General features: G+C 42.7%; 1 protein-coding gene across 1 annotated transcript in view; it reads right to left on the reverse strand.

The window, feature by feature from the left end:
* IQCA1 (IQ motif containing with AAA domain 1) overlaps positions 1-19,120 on the reverse strand; it is an 88,168-nt gene that overhangs the window by 20,559 nt on the left and 48,489 nt on the right. Inside the window, 4 exon segments of the mRNA XM_042446007.1 lie at positions 8,423-8,515; positions 10,010-10,116; positions 13,949-14,024; positions 17,123-17,260. Coding sequence (XP_042301941.1) covers positions 8,423-8,515; positions 10,010-10,116; positions 13,949-14,024; positions 17,123-17,260 — 414 coding nt within the window.

Below are 19,120 nucleotides of genomic sequence, written 5' to 3' on the forward strand. Positions count from 1 at the left end.
AACCCCCACTTGAAAATCTTTCATCACAGAAACCTTCTGAGGAGACAATCCAAAATGAAACAAGATGAAGTTCCAGAAGAGGAGGTTCCCAGGTAGGAAGGCACTCAACCAGCTACTGGGGAAGAGCAGACAACAAGTATGACTAGCACTGTGGCTAATGCAGTTGGACTCAAGCAGAAAGGACGTTCAGCTGCTGACATGCACAAAAATCAAATAAACGTCTAAAGCTCCACAATGTATGTAATAAGAAAATGGAATAAGAAAAAAATGAATCAGGGAAATTAAAAAATACAAACCAAGAAATGGGACACATAGACATTGGCATACTTGTGAGGCAGCTAAATTTGAAAGTAAATCACCAGGAACAGTTGTATTCCAACTGAACTGCTACATTCCACATGTGTTAACTAATATAAGCCAACAAATATGAGAAACAAAATGGTGTACAACAAACTGGAAACAATCAATAAACAAACCCATATATTCCCATCCACAAAAAAGACACAAAAGACTGCAGTAACTATAGGACCATAGTGTCATGGCCAGCCATGAGGAGGACTCGGAGGAGGACTCGGCTTCTTGGGTACAGGAGGAACCTGAGGCTGTGCCAGGCCCTAGTTCTGTCCTGCCAGGCCCCAGCTCTGCTCTCCCAGCCCCAGTGGATTTGGCTCAGCCAGACCCTAGCTCTGTGGGATCTTCTCCAGTGGAGCCTGGGGCTCAGCAGCCCAGTCTTGCCCCAGTTCCAGACTTGGGAGACATAGAGCACCAAAGCATTGAGATTCCTACTTTCAGCCAGAGGAGATCAGAAAGGGCGTGCCTCCGGCGTCCCAAGAGGCTTGCTCAGAAACGCTCATTAGATAATTAGCAGATGTGATAAGCCACAATCCTCAGTTTGCAAGACCTGAGTTGATGGCCAGGGATCTTGGAGGTTTATCATTCATAGGGTTTCCCTAAGTTGAAATTGACGTGACTGCAAACGACAAATTGCACAATTTCACTGGGAGCTATGCAACATGTTTCATCACTCTAATCCAGGGGTAGGCAACCTTTTGGAGCCAGGGACTGGGTTGGTGTCCCCCAGACAAGTTGGGGGGGCCGAAGCCGGGGGTGGAGCTTCCACCCTCCGGGGGGGGGCGCAATGCTGGGGGTGGAGCTTGCACCCCCAGGGGTGGAGCCACCCTCCAGGGCAGAGCCTCCACCGAAGCCCCGCAAGGAGGAGGAGCCGTGTGCCCGCCTTCTCCTCCTCGGTCCCTTTCTGGACAAACACCCCCAACCTGCATTCCCAAACACACACAACAGCACATTTGTGCATTTCACACTTTGGAAGGTGGCACTCTCTCGGCTTCAGAAACAGTAGTTGCCTGCTCTCAGCTGACTCATCTCACCACACCACACTATCATTGTCAAAGCAAGGGAGACTTGTTAGCATAAAAGCACCCAAAACACACTTTGCAAGGTCACACTCTCCAGCTTCTGAAACCGTAGTTGCATGCTTCTCAACCTGACTCATCTCATCACCACCACACTATCATTGTCAAAGCAGGGAGATTGTAGCATTGAAAGCACACAAAACAAACTTTGCAAGGTCACACTCCTCAGCTTCTGAAACAGGAGTTGCATGCTTCTCAACCTGACTCACATCATCACCACCACACTACAGTCAAAGCAAGGGAGCTTGTGGCATAAAGCACACAAAACACACTTTGCAAGGTCACACCTCTCAGCCTTGAAAGAGTAGTTGCATGCTTCTCAACCTGACTCTCATCTCACCACCACACATCATTGTCAAAGCAAGGGAGACTGTTAGCCATAAAAGCACCCAAACACACTCTTTGTTGAGAGCCGGCCAGGGCCATGGAGACCCCTCTGCAGAGGGGGCTCCATGGCTCGGAAGCCCTCCCGCCGGCGGGGAGAGCCGGCCAGGGCCAAGGAGACCCTCTGCAGAGGGGTCTCCATGGCTCTGGCGACTCCTGCCGGCGGGGAGAGCCGGCCAGGCCATGGAGACCCCTCTGCAGAGGGGTCTCCATGGCTCTGGGACCTCCCGCCGGCGGGGAGAGCCGGCCAGGGCCATGGAGACCCCTCTGCAGAGGGGTCCCAGGCTCTGGCTGACTTCCCGCCGGCGGGGAGAGCCGGCCAGGGCCAAGGAGACCCCTCTGCAGAGGGGTCCCATGGCTCTGGAAGCCCTCCCGCCGGCGGGGAGAGCCGGCCAGGCCAAGGAGACCCCTCTGCAGAGGGGGCTCCATGGCTCTGGCTGACTTCCTGCCGGCGGGGAGAGCCGGCCAGGGCCAAGGAGACCCCTTGCAGAGGGTCTCCATGGCTCTGGAAGCCCTCCCGCCGGCGGGGAAGAGCCGGCCAGGGCCAAGGAGACCCTCTGCAGAGGGGTCTCCATGGCTCTGGAGCCCTCCCGCGGCGGGGAGAGCCGGCCAGGGCCATGGAGACCCTCGGCAGAGGGGTCTCCATGGCTCTGGAAGCCCTCCGCCGGCGGGGAGAGCCGGTCAGGGCCATGGAGACCCCTCTGCAGAGGGGTCTCCATGGCTCTGGCTGACTTCCCGCCGGCAGGAGAGCCGGCCAGGGCCAAGGAACCCTCTGCAGAGGGGTCTCCATGGCTCTGGAAGCCCTCCGCCGGCGGGAGAGCCGGCCAGGGCCATGGAGACCCCTCTGCAGAGGGGTCTCCATGGCTCTGGAAGCCCTCCCGCCGGCGGGAGAGCCGGCCAGGGCCAAGGGACCCCTCTGCAGGGGGTCTCCATGGCTCTGGCTGACTTCCTCTGCGGGGAGAGCGGCCAGGCCAAGGAGACCCCTCTGCAGAGGGGTCTCCATGGCCTCTGGAAGCCCTCCCGCCGGCGGGGAGAGCCGGCCAGGGCCAAGGAGACCCTCTGCAGAGGGTCTCCATGGCTCTGGGAGCCTCCCGCCGGCGGGGAGAGCCGGCCAGGGCCATGGAGACCCCTCTGCAGAGGGGTCTCCATGGCTCTGGAAGCCCTCCCGCCGGCGGGGAGAGCCGGTCAGGGCCATGGCGACCCCTCTGCAGGAGGGTCTCCATGGCTCTGGCTGACTTCCCCCGGCAGGAGAGCCGGCCAGGGCCAGGAGACCCCTCTGCAGAGGGGTCCCATGGCTCTGGAAGCCTCCCGCCGGCGGGGAGAGCCGGCCAGGGCCATGGAGACCCTCTGCAGAGGGGCTCCTGCTCTGGCCGGCTCTCCTGCGGCGCCAGCGACGGCCCCGCCTCCAGAGGCCGCGGCCGCCGTCTAAGCCCTATTCGAGGGCTCCGGCGGCTGCAGCGGGCCTCATGGAGGCCAAAGTCTCGCGCGACCTTTTCTGTGGTCGCGCGAGATTCGCCTCTGGGGCCGCCATTTTTTGCCAATGGCGGCGAAGTCTCGCGCCTCAGAGAAGGTCGCGTGAGACTTCGCCGCCATTTTGGAAGAAAAAATGGCGGCGTCCAGAGCCGCCAAAAAGCCTCGACCGCCGTAGTGGCGGTGAGGGCGGCGGCGGCAGCAGCAGTCGGGGGCCACTCCAATGGCCTCCGCGGGCCGCATCCGGCCCGCGGGCCGGAGGTTGCCGACCCCTGCTCTAATCTGATGGCCCCTTCAGAACCATAAATGATCTTGAAGGAAACCAGTTCTAGGCTGTTTATATTATGATGGAAGATGAACCACAACATTTCCATTAGCAGAGACATGCAGATTAGCAACACACTTTAGATGTGGACAACTGTAGTGATATCTTGATATTACAGAGAATATTCTATGTAATATGGCTTGAGTAACTAATACCAGTCAAACAGTGCACAGAAGCCCCACTGATACAACATTAGATTCCATGGTTAAATGGATGTCATCACTGTCAGAACATATATCTTATTAAAATTTAAGATCAAGCTAGAATTTAACAACATAGATAGTTAGATAGATATGCCATAAGAGATCATAGCATTATATGATATACATAATGCAATACTGTGTAGTTTAACAGAGCAAATAGTGTGAGCATATTAACCAATGGTATATATCATACGTTTCTTCCCCCTCCCCTCTCCTCCACTCCCTAAATTTTACTTGGGGGTCTCCAGAAATAACCCATTACCTCTTCCCATTTTAATAATGTTCACATCATAGAGATTAAATTATTTCTGCTTAAAACAGACAATGAACATATGTTCGGCATATGGGCCAACTGTTAGCTTCCTGAAGGCAATTTCTCCACTAGAGTAATTCAAACGTTTTTTTAAAAATACAGTGTAATGTATAGTGGGGAACCTTTTTAATTAAGATAAAGTTTTATAAAGCAACAACAAACAAATGAACTGCCAGGGACTGAGTAGAGACAAAGAAAATATTTGTGGCTTTCCTACATATTCTATTTCATGCCTTGTGTTCTGTTGAATTTTTTTTTTTTGCAAATTTCCAGATTAATATAAAACAATATATTTAATGAAAGATAATCAAAACTATTAAATCATGATAATTACCCCCCAAATAGTTAATTAGCAACAGTCTTCTTGCTTGTTTACTTGTATCTTTTCCCCCTACCTTTCCCCTACAGAATAAAATAGGGAGGGGGGTCTAAGTTTGGAGGATGGCACATCTTGATGTTATGAATTCTTCAGTGAAAGGTTTGTGTTTGTAAAATCTCTGGCTCTCTTTTTGCCATCAGGATTTTCCTTGTGAAAATTTTGCTCAGACTCTCCTTATGATGTTGAGCACCCACATATCCAAGGTGACAGCACTCCATGTTGGATGGTATTCTCTGAGTCAGTTGTGGAACAAAGGAAGCCGTTCGTGATACAGTGGGAATAGGCTGTCATGTGTTTGAGAAGGAGAGTGATCAAGGGGATGGAACTTCAGCTACTGAGGTGTTGTCCCACAAAAGCTTGTATGCCTCAAGTAAGGTAATTTGAAATTCTCAAATACGGGCAGCTGAAGAATAAAACTTTCTCCCCAGCAAGTCTAGCTTCTTGCCCTCCTTGTCTGCAAGTGTAGAATGTAGGCATCAGCAAGCCTTTGACTGGGCAGCATTGACAACAATTGAATTAGGTTTTGGATGCTGTCCAAGGGGAGGAATGCCCAAGTCATTGATACAGTACAGTGTTTCTAGTTTCCTTAAGGTGGAAGGAATCGAGGAAGGGGTTGACCAAGTTTTCTGTATGACTTTCATCAAGTAGGGAAGCATCAGTAGAGCTGTTGGGGTTGTGGTCTGTTCCTGTACATGGTGGAATACCAGGCCTTCAATAGGAGTGTGTTAATGTTACACCTGGATTTATAGGAATTTGGTCATTTCTAACATTTGGTCGACAAAGACCTTGACATCATTAGTAGGAGAAGGATCCAAAGCACCCAAAGAGATGGATAGCCATTTTTTTGTTGGAAGAATTGCCAAGTTTGAATTGTAACCCAAAGCTGAATTAGCCAAACTCATTAAGGCATGCAGTCTACAGCAGCGGTTCCTTCGGAAATGTGGCAGTCAAAGTTGAGGGGAGAATCTTGTCCTTGCTCTTCATAGTAACATCTTGAGTGGGGATAGTCGTAGGCTATCCAGAAGGTTTGTGCCAAGTTTGTGACTAAGTATGTTTATGCCAGGAAGTTGATGCAACGTCATGGGATGGCTGGTCCTCCACTCTCTCACCTTGTTGAATGGAAGTAAATATGGTAATGTATGGTACTGACTGTGTCCTGAGTGATGAGATGGATAGTCTTCATTCTTATAATGGCAAGTATATTGCCCCAAGCAGCTCCTCATCACAGACTGATGAGCTCCTCAAAAGTAACACGAATCATAGGAGGGGGATTAGGAGTTACTGTACATGTACTGGCAATGATACCTACAGCCCTGACCACCCCCATGATGATAACACTGAAAATGTCTTTGTCAGTAGTATCTTTGATAAGAGGAGGTGTCAGATTGTGACACTGAATGAGAGTGGGACCAAGAGTGGTGTCAACACTGATGATGTGAAAATGCTCCTGGACAGGAAAAGGAAAAGTCATTATCCATATGACTGGTGAGGATTCCAGGATTTCTCCTTCAGAGCCTTGATCTTAAACAGTCATGGTTACAGTGACCACAGTGCACTGTTTTGGAGAAGCTGGCAAAGGAGAGACTGCACGTTCACGGAAAGTGATTTCTGATGCAACTTGAAGAGAAGTGGAGGCCTTAGGTGATTCAGTCACCTCTATGGCAGATTGAGAAGACAGTTGAGAAAGAGAATTGTGTTCCTTCAAAAGATTCTTCTTCTAATGCTTATGTTTTGATAACAACTGCATCTTGACATCAAGAGATCTGCCTGGAATTGGAGGTTGTGAATGCTCAGTATCAACATTTTGTGTTGCAGGTATGCTGATAGATTCTGCCAAGGAACGTTTAGCCTTGGGCTGACTTAGCCTGTACTGGTCAATGTCAAGACTCTAGCTCCCTTGCCTTCGAAGTTGAGGGTCAATACCAAGATACAGGCTCCTGAGGCTTCAAGGCCTGTTCATACAGGAGAGTTTTCAGAGAGTTCCCCATTGTGACTTGCTTGTGGCATAATGCAGAACAACATGCACAGGAAGCAACTACAAGGCTTTCCCAAGCACTGGAAGCATCTTAGGTGCCTATGCCATCCTGTGATTTTGGCACTCAATGCACTTTTTAAAAGAAGCCAGCGAGATTAAGTAGCTTCAAGGACTAGCATGGCTTCAGTGCCAACATTGACAAACTACAGTCAGCCCTTCTTATACACACATTTTTTATACACGGATTCAAGCATCCACAGTTTGAAAATGTTCCATAAAAATATAAATACAACTAAAACACTTTAGAGTGCTACAGAATGTTCTGAAAGACGCACTGTGCAGGCACAGGTTAACCCATTTATCTGGTGCTAAAAAGACAATTTGAGGAGGTTTTTCTGAGCTAAGGCTCCACTACCAAGAAGATCCTTTCTTCTGGTATCTAGACATCTTACTCCATTTTGTGGTGGAGCTTTCTAACCAAGGCCTCTGAAGGGGATCATAAGGCCAGGTAAATAAATATAGAAGATGGTGATCTTTCAGATAACCTTCATCTCAGCTGCTAAGAGTTTTAAAGGTTAATAAAAGCACTATAAATTGGGCCCCTAAGTTAGTGGAAGCCAGTGCAGCTGATAAACAAATTATAAAGTCCAACATTACTTAAGTTTTAGGTAGAATAGGAGCCCCATAAGCCCAGGTAGGTTGGAGAAGTTACAAAACTAATATTAGAATCATTTAGCTAGTGGACTGCTGGAAGCTATAGGCGACAGATCAATTTAACTTGAACTGAATTGCTGAAGCAATTCAGAGAGGGGGACCATCTGCTAGACCCATTTAACCTGTGTCTTTTTGATGCTGATTTTTTCCGCATCTTTTTGGATAAATCGATTCTGCACAAGTGTGAACCAGATGCGGATTGGAATTGATTTCAAGAATTGATTTCAAGAATTAAATTTACCAATCGATTCAGTATCAGTGTGGAGAAGATAAGGATCAGAATCAATATACTATGATGTGATAAGGTGTTGTCAGGTGGGGAAAGCGGAAACTAAGAATCTGTGTTCACTCACCGTTCAGCCCTCGCATGGAAGTATGTAAATGCGATTATAGTGATGGACAGAGGAGAATCCCACTGAAAATGCTTCAAATTGAACCAATTCATTTGCCAATGTGAACTACAAGTAGGTTATTTTGAGAGACTCCCGCAGGGAACAGTTTAAACTCAATTGATTTATCTGTCAATGTGAACTACAAGTGGGTTGTTTTATTTTATTGTACAGCAAGAAAATGTGATTGGTGCAAATATAGTGTGAACCATGCTCTGCTGCCGAACTGATCAATTGATTTGGATCGCAAAGCAATTTATTTGTAAGTGGGAATGAGGCCCTTTATTGCTTGTAGTGTTTTATCTATCATCCATGGTTTCTTCACTTTCCTTTGGTCTGTTTGAAGTGTCTTTATGCATTCTTCTTTTATTATGTCCCTGGCTTCAGAACAAAGCTCTTCATATATGTAGTCTATTCACATGACCACTGGTCATGATCAGATTATTGGTCTCTCTAGCTCAGTACAACACAGTTATTCATACTTAAGACAGGGTTTTTCCAAATATCCTTGAAGATGCTGGGAATGATCTGGCACCTTTTGCATGTATACATTGTACAATCTAGGCTGCTGCCACTCTGCATAATTAATGCAGTTTGACACTGCTTTAACTATTCTGGCTCACCCTATGTAATCCTGGATGTCGAACTGCATTAATTCTGCAGCATGGCACCAGCCTGATCTGAGAAAGAACATGGCATCAAACTGATGATTACAAAAACATCTTGTGCAAGCAATTGTTTGTGTTGCTAAAATGGCATCAATAATATCCACAATAATATCAACTGGTTAACACAACTCTATAACTATAACTATATCAGAAGTTATAAAGATATACTTACCTTTCCCTTTCTGCCCTTTTTGACTGTTTTCTCTGTCTCTCTGTCTACAGCTAACTTTAGGTTCTTCAATTCCTGACGCATTAATTCATCGACCTGTTTGGGCAGATATACACATAAAATCTGGACGAATGCTTTAAAACAGATCCTGCAATGAATGAATACAAAACATGCACTGTGCATAAAGGCAAACATGCCTACACAATCATTCCATTTTGACACGAGTATTTTTGTGTTTGCCATGTGCTTGGGAAGAAGGATTAGGACCTGTAAAATATTATAAGATCATGAGATATTTACAGGCAGAATAAAAATGCCAGTTCAAAAACTCCAGAATTAGCTAGATTCTTGACTAGTTTTAGAAAGTCATTCTGATGGACTTTTGTACTTGATCTCAGATATTCCTGAGTATACACTCTTACTTTAATACAGATCTGCATCTTAGGAAGTCTTTCTGCTACCACACACAGATTCTAGATGCTATTATGCAGCAATGACAACATCACTGTTGACCAAGTCCCAGAGGCAGCTGGTGCTAGTTGAAACTGTTGGGGCAGGGGACAGGGCAGCTGATTGCAGGTGATTCCATGTGAAAGTGGAACCCTTGTCATAATGGGTAGAGTCAATGGCAGAATGATATCAATTGGCACAGTTGGCAGAATGATATCAAAAAGCAGGAAGGTTCAAAATCATAAACACAAAGTATATGTGTGTCTGTTTGTGTATGTGTTTGTAGGGGGATAGGTCAGACCCATTCAACAACACGTAGCACCACTTTGAGCCCACTTTTTCCTGCTCCAGCCTCCAGCAATGACCCATAACACAGAAAATGGAAATTGATAAGTTAATATATTTTAATTACAGGATCATTAGTGATGGCTAGGGAAAAGAGGAAACCAGTGATATGAGATTACAATTACTAAAGCTATGCTTTCCAGTTCTTCCACCAACCCCCAGAAGAAGGAAGAAGCAAAATGAGGCACATTAATGCCTATGATACATATACATACACATTTGTCCCTCCTGATTTGCAGACTTGGAGTCCACAGTCTTGTTCCTTCACGGATGACAAGTGGGAAAGGATAAAATGGCGGGTGCACCAGGAATGCATGGCCACTATGACCAATGTCAACTTGAATATTTGTGTTTTTCTGGATTCACAAGGGGGCAGGATGGATGCCCTGCAAATCGGGAGGGGTTGCCTGTATATTATAGATATATAATGCTATATACATGCTTATTATCATGACAACAGAAAGAATGTTCAGAGTCTTATTTACTTAAGCAAGATAACTTTTGATAAATGAAATGAAACCATAGAAAGAGGGAAAAGGAAATTAGTCACATCAAATTCCTGATGTTAAAACTTCACATCAAGGTCTAGAGGTTCTCTTTTTCCCCCATTTCAAATCTTTATGCAAACACACCCTCAGATAATTATAATTCATTTATTTTTCAGTTTAGAATCAATGGGTAAAGGCAGACTGATGCTAATTTATGCATATGTCTGGTAAACATTTCCTTCTGTGCAGAAATCTTCTCTGACCACAGCCACTGTTTGTTATATGTGGCCTTCTAGTGTAAGTTCACCTGGACTCTGATCTCTTCTTCTACTTCTTTTCTCTTTTCTTCTTTGATCAGTTCTGGGTCATACTCCTGTGAGAAGTTCCATGCCTCGTCTCTGTTCTGCCAAACATCTGTAATCCACGAGAGAAGAGAGGAAACACTTGGAAAAGAGAATGGCTTTTTGTTTTTCTTTCAAAAAGAGCACAGCATTACACTGATGTTTATACTGCTAATATGTGGTAACAGGCTTTTACAACTTCAATCAGCTTTAATGTATGAACCAACCTTCTGAAATGGAAAAATCAAACTTGACTGTAATGAGTGAAGTCTTAAATTTCAGCTGCAAGAGTGAATGAACAATGGTTATTGTTATTCCATTACAGGTATAAAATAAATGATGGTTAGAATTCTTTTTAAATTTTTTCCAGCAGAACAGATGAAATTGGAAAACCCTTTAAACTTCTTTATAAAATGACCTTCCAGCTAGATTAAGACAAAGGTAGAATGTACAGTGTCTGTTTGAATCGGAGTTCAAGGAGACTTGTGGCATTTTATAATAACTAGTTTCCTACATGAAAAATTACTTTGATTTTGTTTTTTAATGTTTATATTGTTCTTGTTGTTATAAAGGATAAGTATTATATAAAATAAAATTATTTAGTTGTTTTATTAAATTGTATATTGCTTTCAGTTAGAGCTTAGAAGTTATAATGACATCTTTGGATGCTGGTGCTAAGAGTAATGAAAGACTGTGCTATTTCTTGCTTGCATTCCTTTGAACAGGCTTGCAAATGGCCTTGGAACAGTACACTCAATAGTGTCAAATCAAGTAAATGTGAAGTCAAAGGCTTTCATGGCCAGCATCCATAGTTTTTTGTGGGTTTTTTGGGCTATGTGGCCATGTTCTAGAAGAGTTTCTTCCTGACCCTTTGCCAGCATCTGTGGCTGACACCTTCAGAGAATTGACGATCTTCTCTGAAGATGCTAGCCACAGATGCTGGCAAAACGTCAGGAAGAAACTCTTGTAGAACATGGCCACATAGCCTGAAAAACCCACAAAAAACTAAATCAAGTAAAGTTTCCCATTAATGTCTCTGACCAAGCTTCACTCATAACGCTAGGAAGAAATGTAGTACAAGGTATTTCTCCTCTTCACTCGATGTGCAGCAGCTGCTATAATGATATGTTGCGAACAAGTTCTGAATGCAGCAGGCCAGATTCACAGTGTTCTATGTGCTGGCCAGGAGTCACTGCAGCTTTGTACAGGCAAAATGTGTTTGAATTTCTGCATCATTTCTCATGACACTGAATTATTCATTTGGATCCATGTAATGGGAAAGGGCACGACCTAAGACAAGCCAGCACATTGCAGTAAAGCACAAAAGGGTCATCTGGCCAGTTCTAAACATTACTGCCCCTATTTTTGGAATGGATGACTTGATCTGGGGGTGACATGACAGTTTGGAAGAAATGAAAAAGAGCTGTTTGCCAGTGCCATTAGCTTATCAAAAACAACCAGGGTTTTAAAGTAGAATTCTACAAGATGCTATACAACGGAATACCTCAGAGGAAAACCTCCCAAAGCTATTTTAAAATAATGCAGCTGCAAAAGTGCACCTGGAGCCTCAGGAGGTGATGCTTGTTGAATAGTATTGCAAACTGTACCTTCTTACACAGGGTTCAAATAGGAGGTTCTTCTCCACACTGCTGCAGAGAGGTGAGATGTTTAAAAAATGAGAGGAAGGAAGTGATTAAATGAGACCTTGCTCATATATTATACTAACAGATAGAATAAACTCTTGCTGTCAGCAGCCTATGTAAATGGAATTACTTGATATCACTCAATAGGCACACTGCAAAATGTTTCAGGTTTTAGACTGAAATGATATTTGACTTGTAGGAATTCACTCTGATACTCTTTGCAGTTTTGCAGCAAATGTTTATTGAATAGTTCTCATCAGAAACTAAAGATGGAGGATGATGGAAAGATATTAATTTCCTCAAATTACTCTTCATTTTTCAAATAGCATGATGGATTCCTTTACACATTTCAGCAAAGAAAACTGGCCTGCACTATTCAGAAAGGCACCTTTATCCAGGTTATACCAGAGTTCAGAATGTTGTCCTATGGGGAATAAGGCCATTATATAGTTTGTGATTCTTAAATGCTTTCCTGGATGGGTCAACAGGTTTCAAGTGTTATTTTTTCACACAGGCTTTAGGCCCTGGTTATTAATTATCCATAGAATGACCACACTGTTGTTTTTAAGAAACAAATTATTTATTATACTTACGTAACCTGAATAATGATACCATTTCTCTAAAGAGAAATCAACTAGCGACTTTTGCCTGGCAAGTCCATAGTTGTGTTCTAATTTTAGAAGACAGGTTAAAAACAGTTCAGTGAACTATGAAAACACATGTTCCTTCCCTAGTTAAATGACAAGGCCAGAAGTTTAGGGATACTCTGTTTACACTGACTAGCAAGGCTAGTCCTGGTCTGGATTTAGTTTACATTAAATGCTGAAAATAGAGAAAAATCTGCATTTTAAGTTTTATTACTTGAAGCTATATTTTAAAAATGGAACACAGAGAATATGTTTTAGCTTCTTCACTTCCTTCCTCTTTTCTCTTTCCCTGTTTGTCAGGTTAAGAATAAAAGTCTGTAGACAGGAATACTTGTTCTATGTTTTTAATGTTTAGCAAACCTTTATTTCTTAATTGATTTTGCTGTTTATTGATGCCATAACATCATTTGGCTTTTAATCAAAGTTGGAGAAAAAAATATCCTAAGGACCAGAATTAAATCTTTGGGCAGGGAGGGGATTGAAATCTTTCCATCTTTGCATGCTGAAGTGTCTATGTATGTGTGTGTGACAGAGAAAGAGAGAATGAAATGAGCAAGGGAGAAAAGACACAGGTTGGCACTGTGTTGACAACACATGCATGCATAAGTCATGCTATGCATACTGGACCAAAAAGTTATCACTGGTCAACAGATGTATGCTGTTGACAGTGGCAGAAGTGGAGTTGCACAGACAGCATGTTCCTCTGTGCCTTGTCTCTTCAAGTTGTGTGATGTGCAATTACATGTTGTGGTTGTTCATTATTCACTGTGACTGTGCATCCTATACTCTGCATTGTGCATTCTATATTTTGCACTGTGCTACATCACATGTATTGTACATTATGTGATAGCACTAAAATATTGGCATGTGTTGCACAACATAGCTATTTTCCACAGTTTATGTAAAGCTTGTGTAGCATATCACCACATAGGACAGTTTTGCTGCATGAGGGAATGTTGGATTGTAGCCAGTATGTGCATGTATGCATGCACATTTGCGCATGTAGCCCTTCCGCTCCAACGACAAATACAGCAGGATTTAGTGAGCACCTGCTGGACTGTCATGGAACTGGTAAGTTGCAGTTGATTTGGCTGGCTTCCCTTAATCTATCTATCTATATTTATTAAGCTACGGAACAGGAGACATTCCAAGTTTACTTTTGAAAAACATAGCTACCTTCTCAGCTTGTAGAAATAAGGACACATCTGCTTTCAGTTAGATTGAAAGAAATTAACTCCCACTCCTCCATCAAGTCTTCATGATAAATTGAATCTTTTGATGAAGAAATCCACCACACCATATCCTGTTAAATAGCTCTGAAATCCCCAGCCACACATTTTGAACATAAATCTTTAAAATGCTATTAAAAATATCTAATGAAGCATGCATCCTCACCATGAAAGCATGTTAATTTACCATTTTTACCATTTGTATTTCTAGCACCTTGTTTACATAATATGGTAAACAAGCCCTAAGGTAAGGAACATCGAGAAATTTGTTCCATTTGGTATCTGTTAGGGTTTGAAGATTCACTCTACAATTTCATTTTAGAATGGTTAGGTTATAATAATAAAGTGTGATAGGCAAATTTATAATCTCAAGCTCTTTTACTTGCCTTTGTATTTGTTGTTTCCTTCTTCCATTATTGGGAGAAAATTACTAGGGGACATTTTCCATCCTTCTTCTTCTTCCTTGATTTACCAAATTAAATATTGATATAATCAAATTAAAAATACAGTGCATTAAAATGAAAGCTGGGTTTACAAAATTGTTATTAATATCACAAATGGCTGATATCAGTATACCCTATACTGTAATTGCATAAACAAAATTCTGTTCACTCTTTTTTGAGCATTGGTGCTCTGATTCCATGTATTGTAAGGATGCTAAGATCTTTCACCAGCTAATGTTAATATGCTCTCTGTGTGGCTAAGCCTGACAGGTGTTTGGAAAGCTTTAGCTGACACATCATCTGACACAAACTGGGAGGCAAGGGAATATTCAACTATTCATAAAGCATCTGGCTAACTCTTTTTTTGTTTGTTTTTGTAATGCTTTTCAAATTGTAGGTTATCACATGGACACAACCAGAGCATATCTCTCACAATAGGAGCCCACCTACTCTTTAGGAGGAGGTGTACAAGATAGGCAAGCTTTATCATATACTACTGCCTAAGCATTACAATTTGGGCACTGGCACAAATGCTACCAAAAGTTTGGATAACTTTTTCAAAGTGACAACTATAGAAAGAAAATTTACTAGACAGATTCAAAATACGTGAATTTACAGCATTCATTTCTTAAACTACAAAAATCATCCATTGACAAGACAAAATGGTAGGGGACAGGGAAACTATTACAATCAGATGTAAAACAAAAAATAATGAATGTCATTAGTTGTCACCTACAACTCCCATCAGAGCTTCCACTCAAACCACATATGTTGATGAGACCATTCTGCAGATAGAATACATTCTGAACAAAATACTTCCCTTTTACAGTGGAAGGCATGCATTTGCTTACAGTTAGCCTCCCAAATATAAATCAGCTAAAGTAGACTGTATTACACAGATGGAAAGACTGAGATCAGACTCTGCTACTAAAGAATATGCCAGCTCTGGCACACTATTGCAGGTCCTTTAACCATGCCACCTACAATGTTAACATGCATCCATTTGGTCATTTTTTGTGTTATACTCATAGTAATGCTCCTTTGCAATTTACACATGATGAATAGGGTCATCTCTACACGAGAAAACAGATGGATGTAGATTTTAGCATCAAAAATGGCAAGAATGTGTCAGAACCCTTTGGTCTCTTAGGACAGTCTGTCACTGATCTCAATGCGAATTTGGCAGAACAAAGGAATTTCAAGTGAGACAGCAAAACTGGAATATGTTCCCAAATTTTAGTTTTCTCTGCAATCGTCTGTATAGTCAAAAATATTTTTTTCTTAAAAAAACTGAACTGAACAGAACAAACTTTCCAGAAAGCACAACCTATTTCATTAACAGTGTAGTGGGAGTTAAAGGTCTAAGAGTCTTACATATTAGTTTACAAATATCATTTTATTTATGCTAAACCTACCTCTTTGACGGTTGTTAGCCAACAATTGTTCCCACCCAACATCTATGTATCTGTACTCCCAAGCCTTGAATATTGCCCTCCATTATGTATCTGAGGAAGTGGATCTTAATCTGCTAGTTATATAAAAATGACTTGTAATTCTGAGCATCTACTGAGAAAAAGCTAGTGGAGGCTTTTGGATAAGATTAATCACTGTGGAAGTAGAGAAGCAACTGGGGAAGGGTACAGCTGGAAAAGGAAGAGTTAACTCTCCCTTCTCCTTTCCCCATTAGGTTGAAGAAAAGCCTTTGACTGAAGCCAAAGCAAGACTTCTAAAATGTCTAACCTTTGCATAGAGGGCAACTGGGAGGTATGTATAAAAGGAGAATTAACCACTGAACTCAATGGGAATTATTCTCCAGAGTGTAAGATGACTGCTGACTTGCAGCTCAACATTATGCATGTTTTGCGTGTTTTGTATTTGGACTCTGGGTCTGTGCTATCAACAAAGTTTGTCAGTAACGTCTGTGTGAAATAGAAAGCGAACAACAGCTGTTTAAAAACTGAATGCACAGCTTAGTTAATATAGCCTTTTCACTCAATTTAAATGAAATGGGCAGTGTAAATGTACAGGGTCAGCCTCTACACACAGGTTAGGAGAAATGTGTCAGAGAGGCTCAGCAGGCCCAAGCCATGATGCAGATACCTTATCTTAATAATCACCATGGCAGCCCTTATTTCTGGAAAAGGGTCTGTTCTCACTACTCATTAAGACTCCATGGTGTAATTCTAATGCTTGAGCCATCTAAAAGCATTGGGACAATAATGAAGCTATTATAAATGGTGGAGCTGGTGAACAGGCTTGAAAGGATCTCTAGATTAGGTTTTACAAGCCACAAAATCATCAGATTTGGCAGCATATTCAGAAAGACTCTGGAGCAGTATGGGAAAAGTTTCTATCACTTTCACTGACAGTACCAGGAAACAAGTTAGTAGTACAGCTTTATTCCATCATGCTAGAGGTTTCAGTGATGAGATCATGTAGTACCACAAGAAAGAGACCGTTTAAACAGGCCTTATTCCTAGCTATTGAGTAAGAATCTAAATAGTCTCAAATGACCAAATTTCCACAATGGGCATAAATCATTTTCCCCAAAAAACATTTCACTAAAAATACTGAGTTGGCTCAAATCAACCGGATGTCCTCCTGATCATTAACTATATAGTACAAATACACATAATTAAGGTGATTTAACATGAGACCAGAAATATGTTAGGGACATAGGCACATAAAGGTTCCTTTAAAGTCTGGGTGTCCTTTTGGGGGCTCTGTGGGGGTTGATATTCCCTTCCTCCCTCTGCTGTACACAAAGCCCTTTGCTTTGCAAGGCCATTATTTGCTGTGCAACAAGTGTCTGACTGTATCCTCCTAGCCAGACATGAGACATCACCACTGAGATCATCTGGGATTCACCAGGAGCTCAGTGCTGTAACAATCACTGCATGTCTGGATATGGAGATGTAGCCAGATCCTTCTTCAATCCTGCCTACTTACCAAAATGGAATGGAATGACCATATAGAGTGGCTTCAAGAGATTCACAGTAAACCAGAGGGAGGGTATATGGAGTGTAGCATAGGTCCACACACAGATATTTATCCTATGATCAGAGGATATTGGATTGAGCCCAGAATTTGTTAAATATGTGCCTCAGAATCCCTTGCCTCCTCTTTCTTTTTTGGTTTCTTCACTTCTTTTCCTTTCTTTTTCTTTTCCCCCTTTTCTTTCTTTTCTTTTTTCCCCTTTCTTCTGCCCTTTCTTTTCTTTTCTTCTTCTTCTTTAGCAGCCAATTCAGCAGCAACCTGGTAGAAAATACAGAAGCTTAGCTGTCTAAATGTTAGTTTTAAAATGGCTGTTAAGAAAGATAATCAGTTTAATGTAGATACAGAATTTTACATGTACTACATTGTTAACCACAAATCTATGTAATTTAGCAGCCACCATTAGGATATTAGTGGAACAGGAAAAATGAATTAAAAGTTCACAGCGATTGTAGTCACTAGGAGCTATTTTCCCCCCTATGTGGTTTAGAGTAGTCAATTGACCATATGAGTGAGCTTTTTAAAATTTATTGCCAGGGTGCATTAAAGGAGCATCCTGAAAAAGAAAAGCCTGACTGCACAAACATCTAGTTTAAGTTTATGGATACAACTGTTCATTATTTTGCCCTATGTTGGACTAAGAAGGTTAGCCCTATCCATACGGGGGCCGCCATGATGCTGCTGCCTCACAGCGACCACACGTCACTAGCAGGAAGTGGCATCATGGTGGTGCTCCTTCCTGCTTCTGGCATCACAAAAAAGAAGCCGCTCTAGGCGGCTCTTTTTTGCGGCACGTCTCTGTTGCAGCATGGAGATGCTGCAGCACAGACACGGGGCAAAGATGGGCGGCACAGAGCTGTCCATCTGTACTGCCCCTGAGTTACGATTCTTTGTTCCGTTTTAAGTCTCTTCATTAAAGTCAGCAGCATCACTAGGGTGTGTGTGTGGGGGGGGGGGGGGCGCATCCTGGAGGGGATGTCACCCAGTAGGGCAGTACACCTGGAGGATGTAAGAAAGGGCTTGCAGCCATGCCTGAGAGCAGCCATGCCTGACCCTGAAGGCCCTTCCAGGTGGAAAGGGGCTGCAGTGCTCTGGGAGCATGGCCAGCCAGGAGGAAGGGCAAGACAGTTCAGCCCCCTCTCCATGGGTGACACCAAACTCAGCAACACCTCTGCTTAGAATATTATGCTAGGCTCTACTAATTCCACTAATGAACCGCTTCTATCAGCAGAACAAGGAGGGAGCTAGCCTCTCTTCCCCTCAGCATCATCCATAAAGGCGGCAGCAACAAGGAGGGGGAATAGAAAACCATCCCCTTCTCCACATTTCAATTCTTCCTTAAGAAAGGACTGGACACTGGTACCTTCTGAAGCCTAGGTCTTAAGGTCTCCTTTGATGCTTTCTCATAATGTCAGTTTTATCCTTCTCCTATCAACATATTCTCTTTTAACCAATTTAATTTGTTATTCCCCAGATTCTCTGGCCTTACTTTAATCAGATATGCAATGGGGGATTGGATTTCATGGGCAAATGCAGCATACTAAAGTAACAAATATCAGCTAATTTATCTAATATCAAAGAAGAAAACACATTGAATTTCAACACCAAAATGCATTATAATATTTCCTCTATTTAGATATGGCCTTTTGACATTCTGTAAATAAAAGCATTATAAATTGAAGTTTATCCCAATTCAGGAGTAATCAGGGCTTTGCTATATGTGTGGAATTAATTCAGCATTTTATACTGAATTGTACTGAATTCTATGCTGACCACTAATTTCTGGACAGAGTTTGGAAGTGAACAGAACACAGAAAAACAGAATGTTTCCCAATTGGCGAAGGAGTCAGACAAGGCTGCATCATATGACCCTAACTATTCATCTTATATGCAGAACATATTGTAAGGAAAACAGGTTTGGACATGGGAGAGGGAGGAGTGAAAACAGGAGGAAGAAATATCAACAATCTAAGAGGCTGACACTTTTCTTTTTAGATTTCTTCAATGCAAGTTGAATGTAGTATTGTAATATTCATATTGCCTTAGAACTGTTTCTTAGCCTTATATGTTAAATAGCCTTGCATTGAATTCTAATGGGATTTCTAAAGGCTGGAACTGAAA

Source organism: Sceloporus undulatus, chromosome 1 (genome assembly GCF_019175285.1).
Source record: "Sceloporus undulatus isolate JIND9_A2432 ecotype Alabama chromosome 1, SceUnd_v1.1, whole genome shotgun sequence".
Lineage (NCBI taxonomy): Eukaryota > Metazoa > Chordata > Lepidosauria > Squamata > Phrynosomatidae > Sceloporus > Sceloporus undulatus.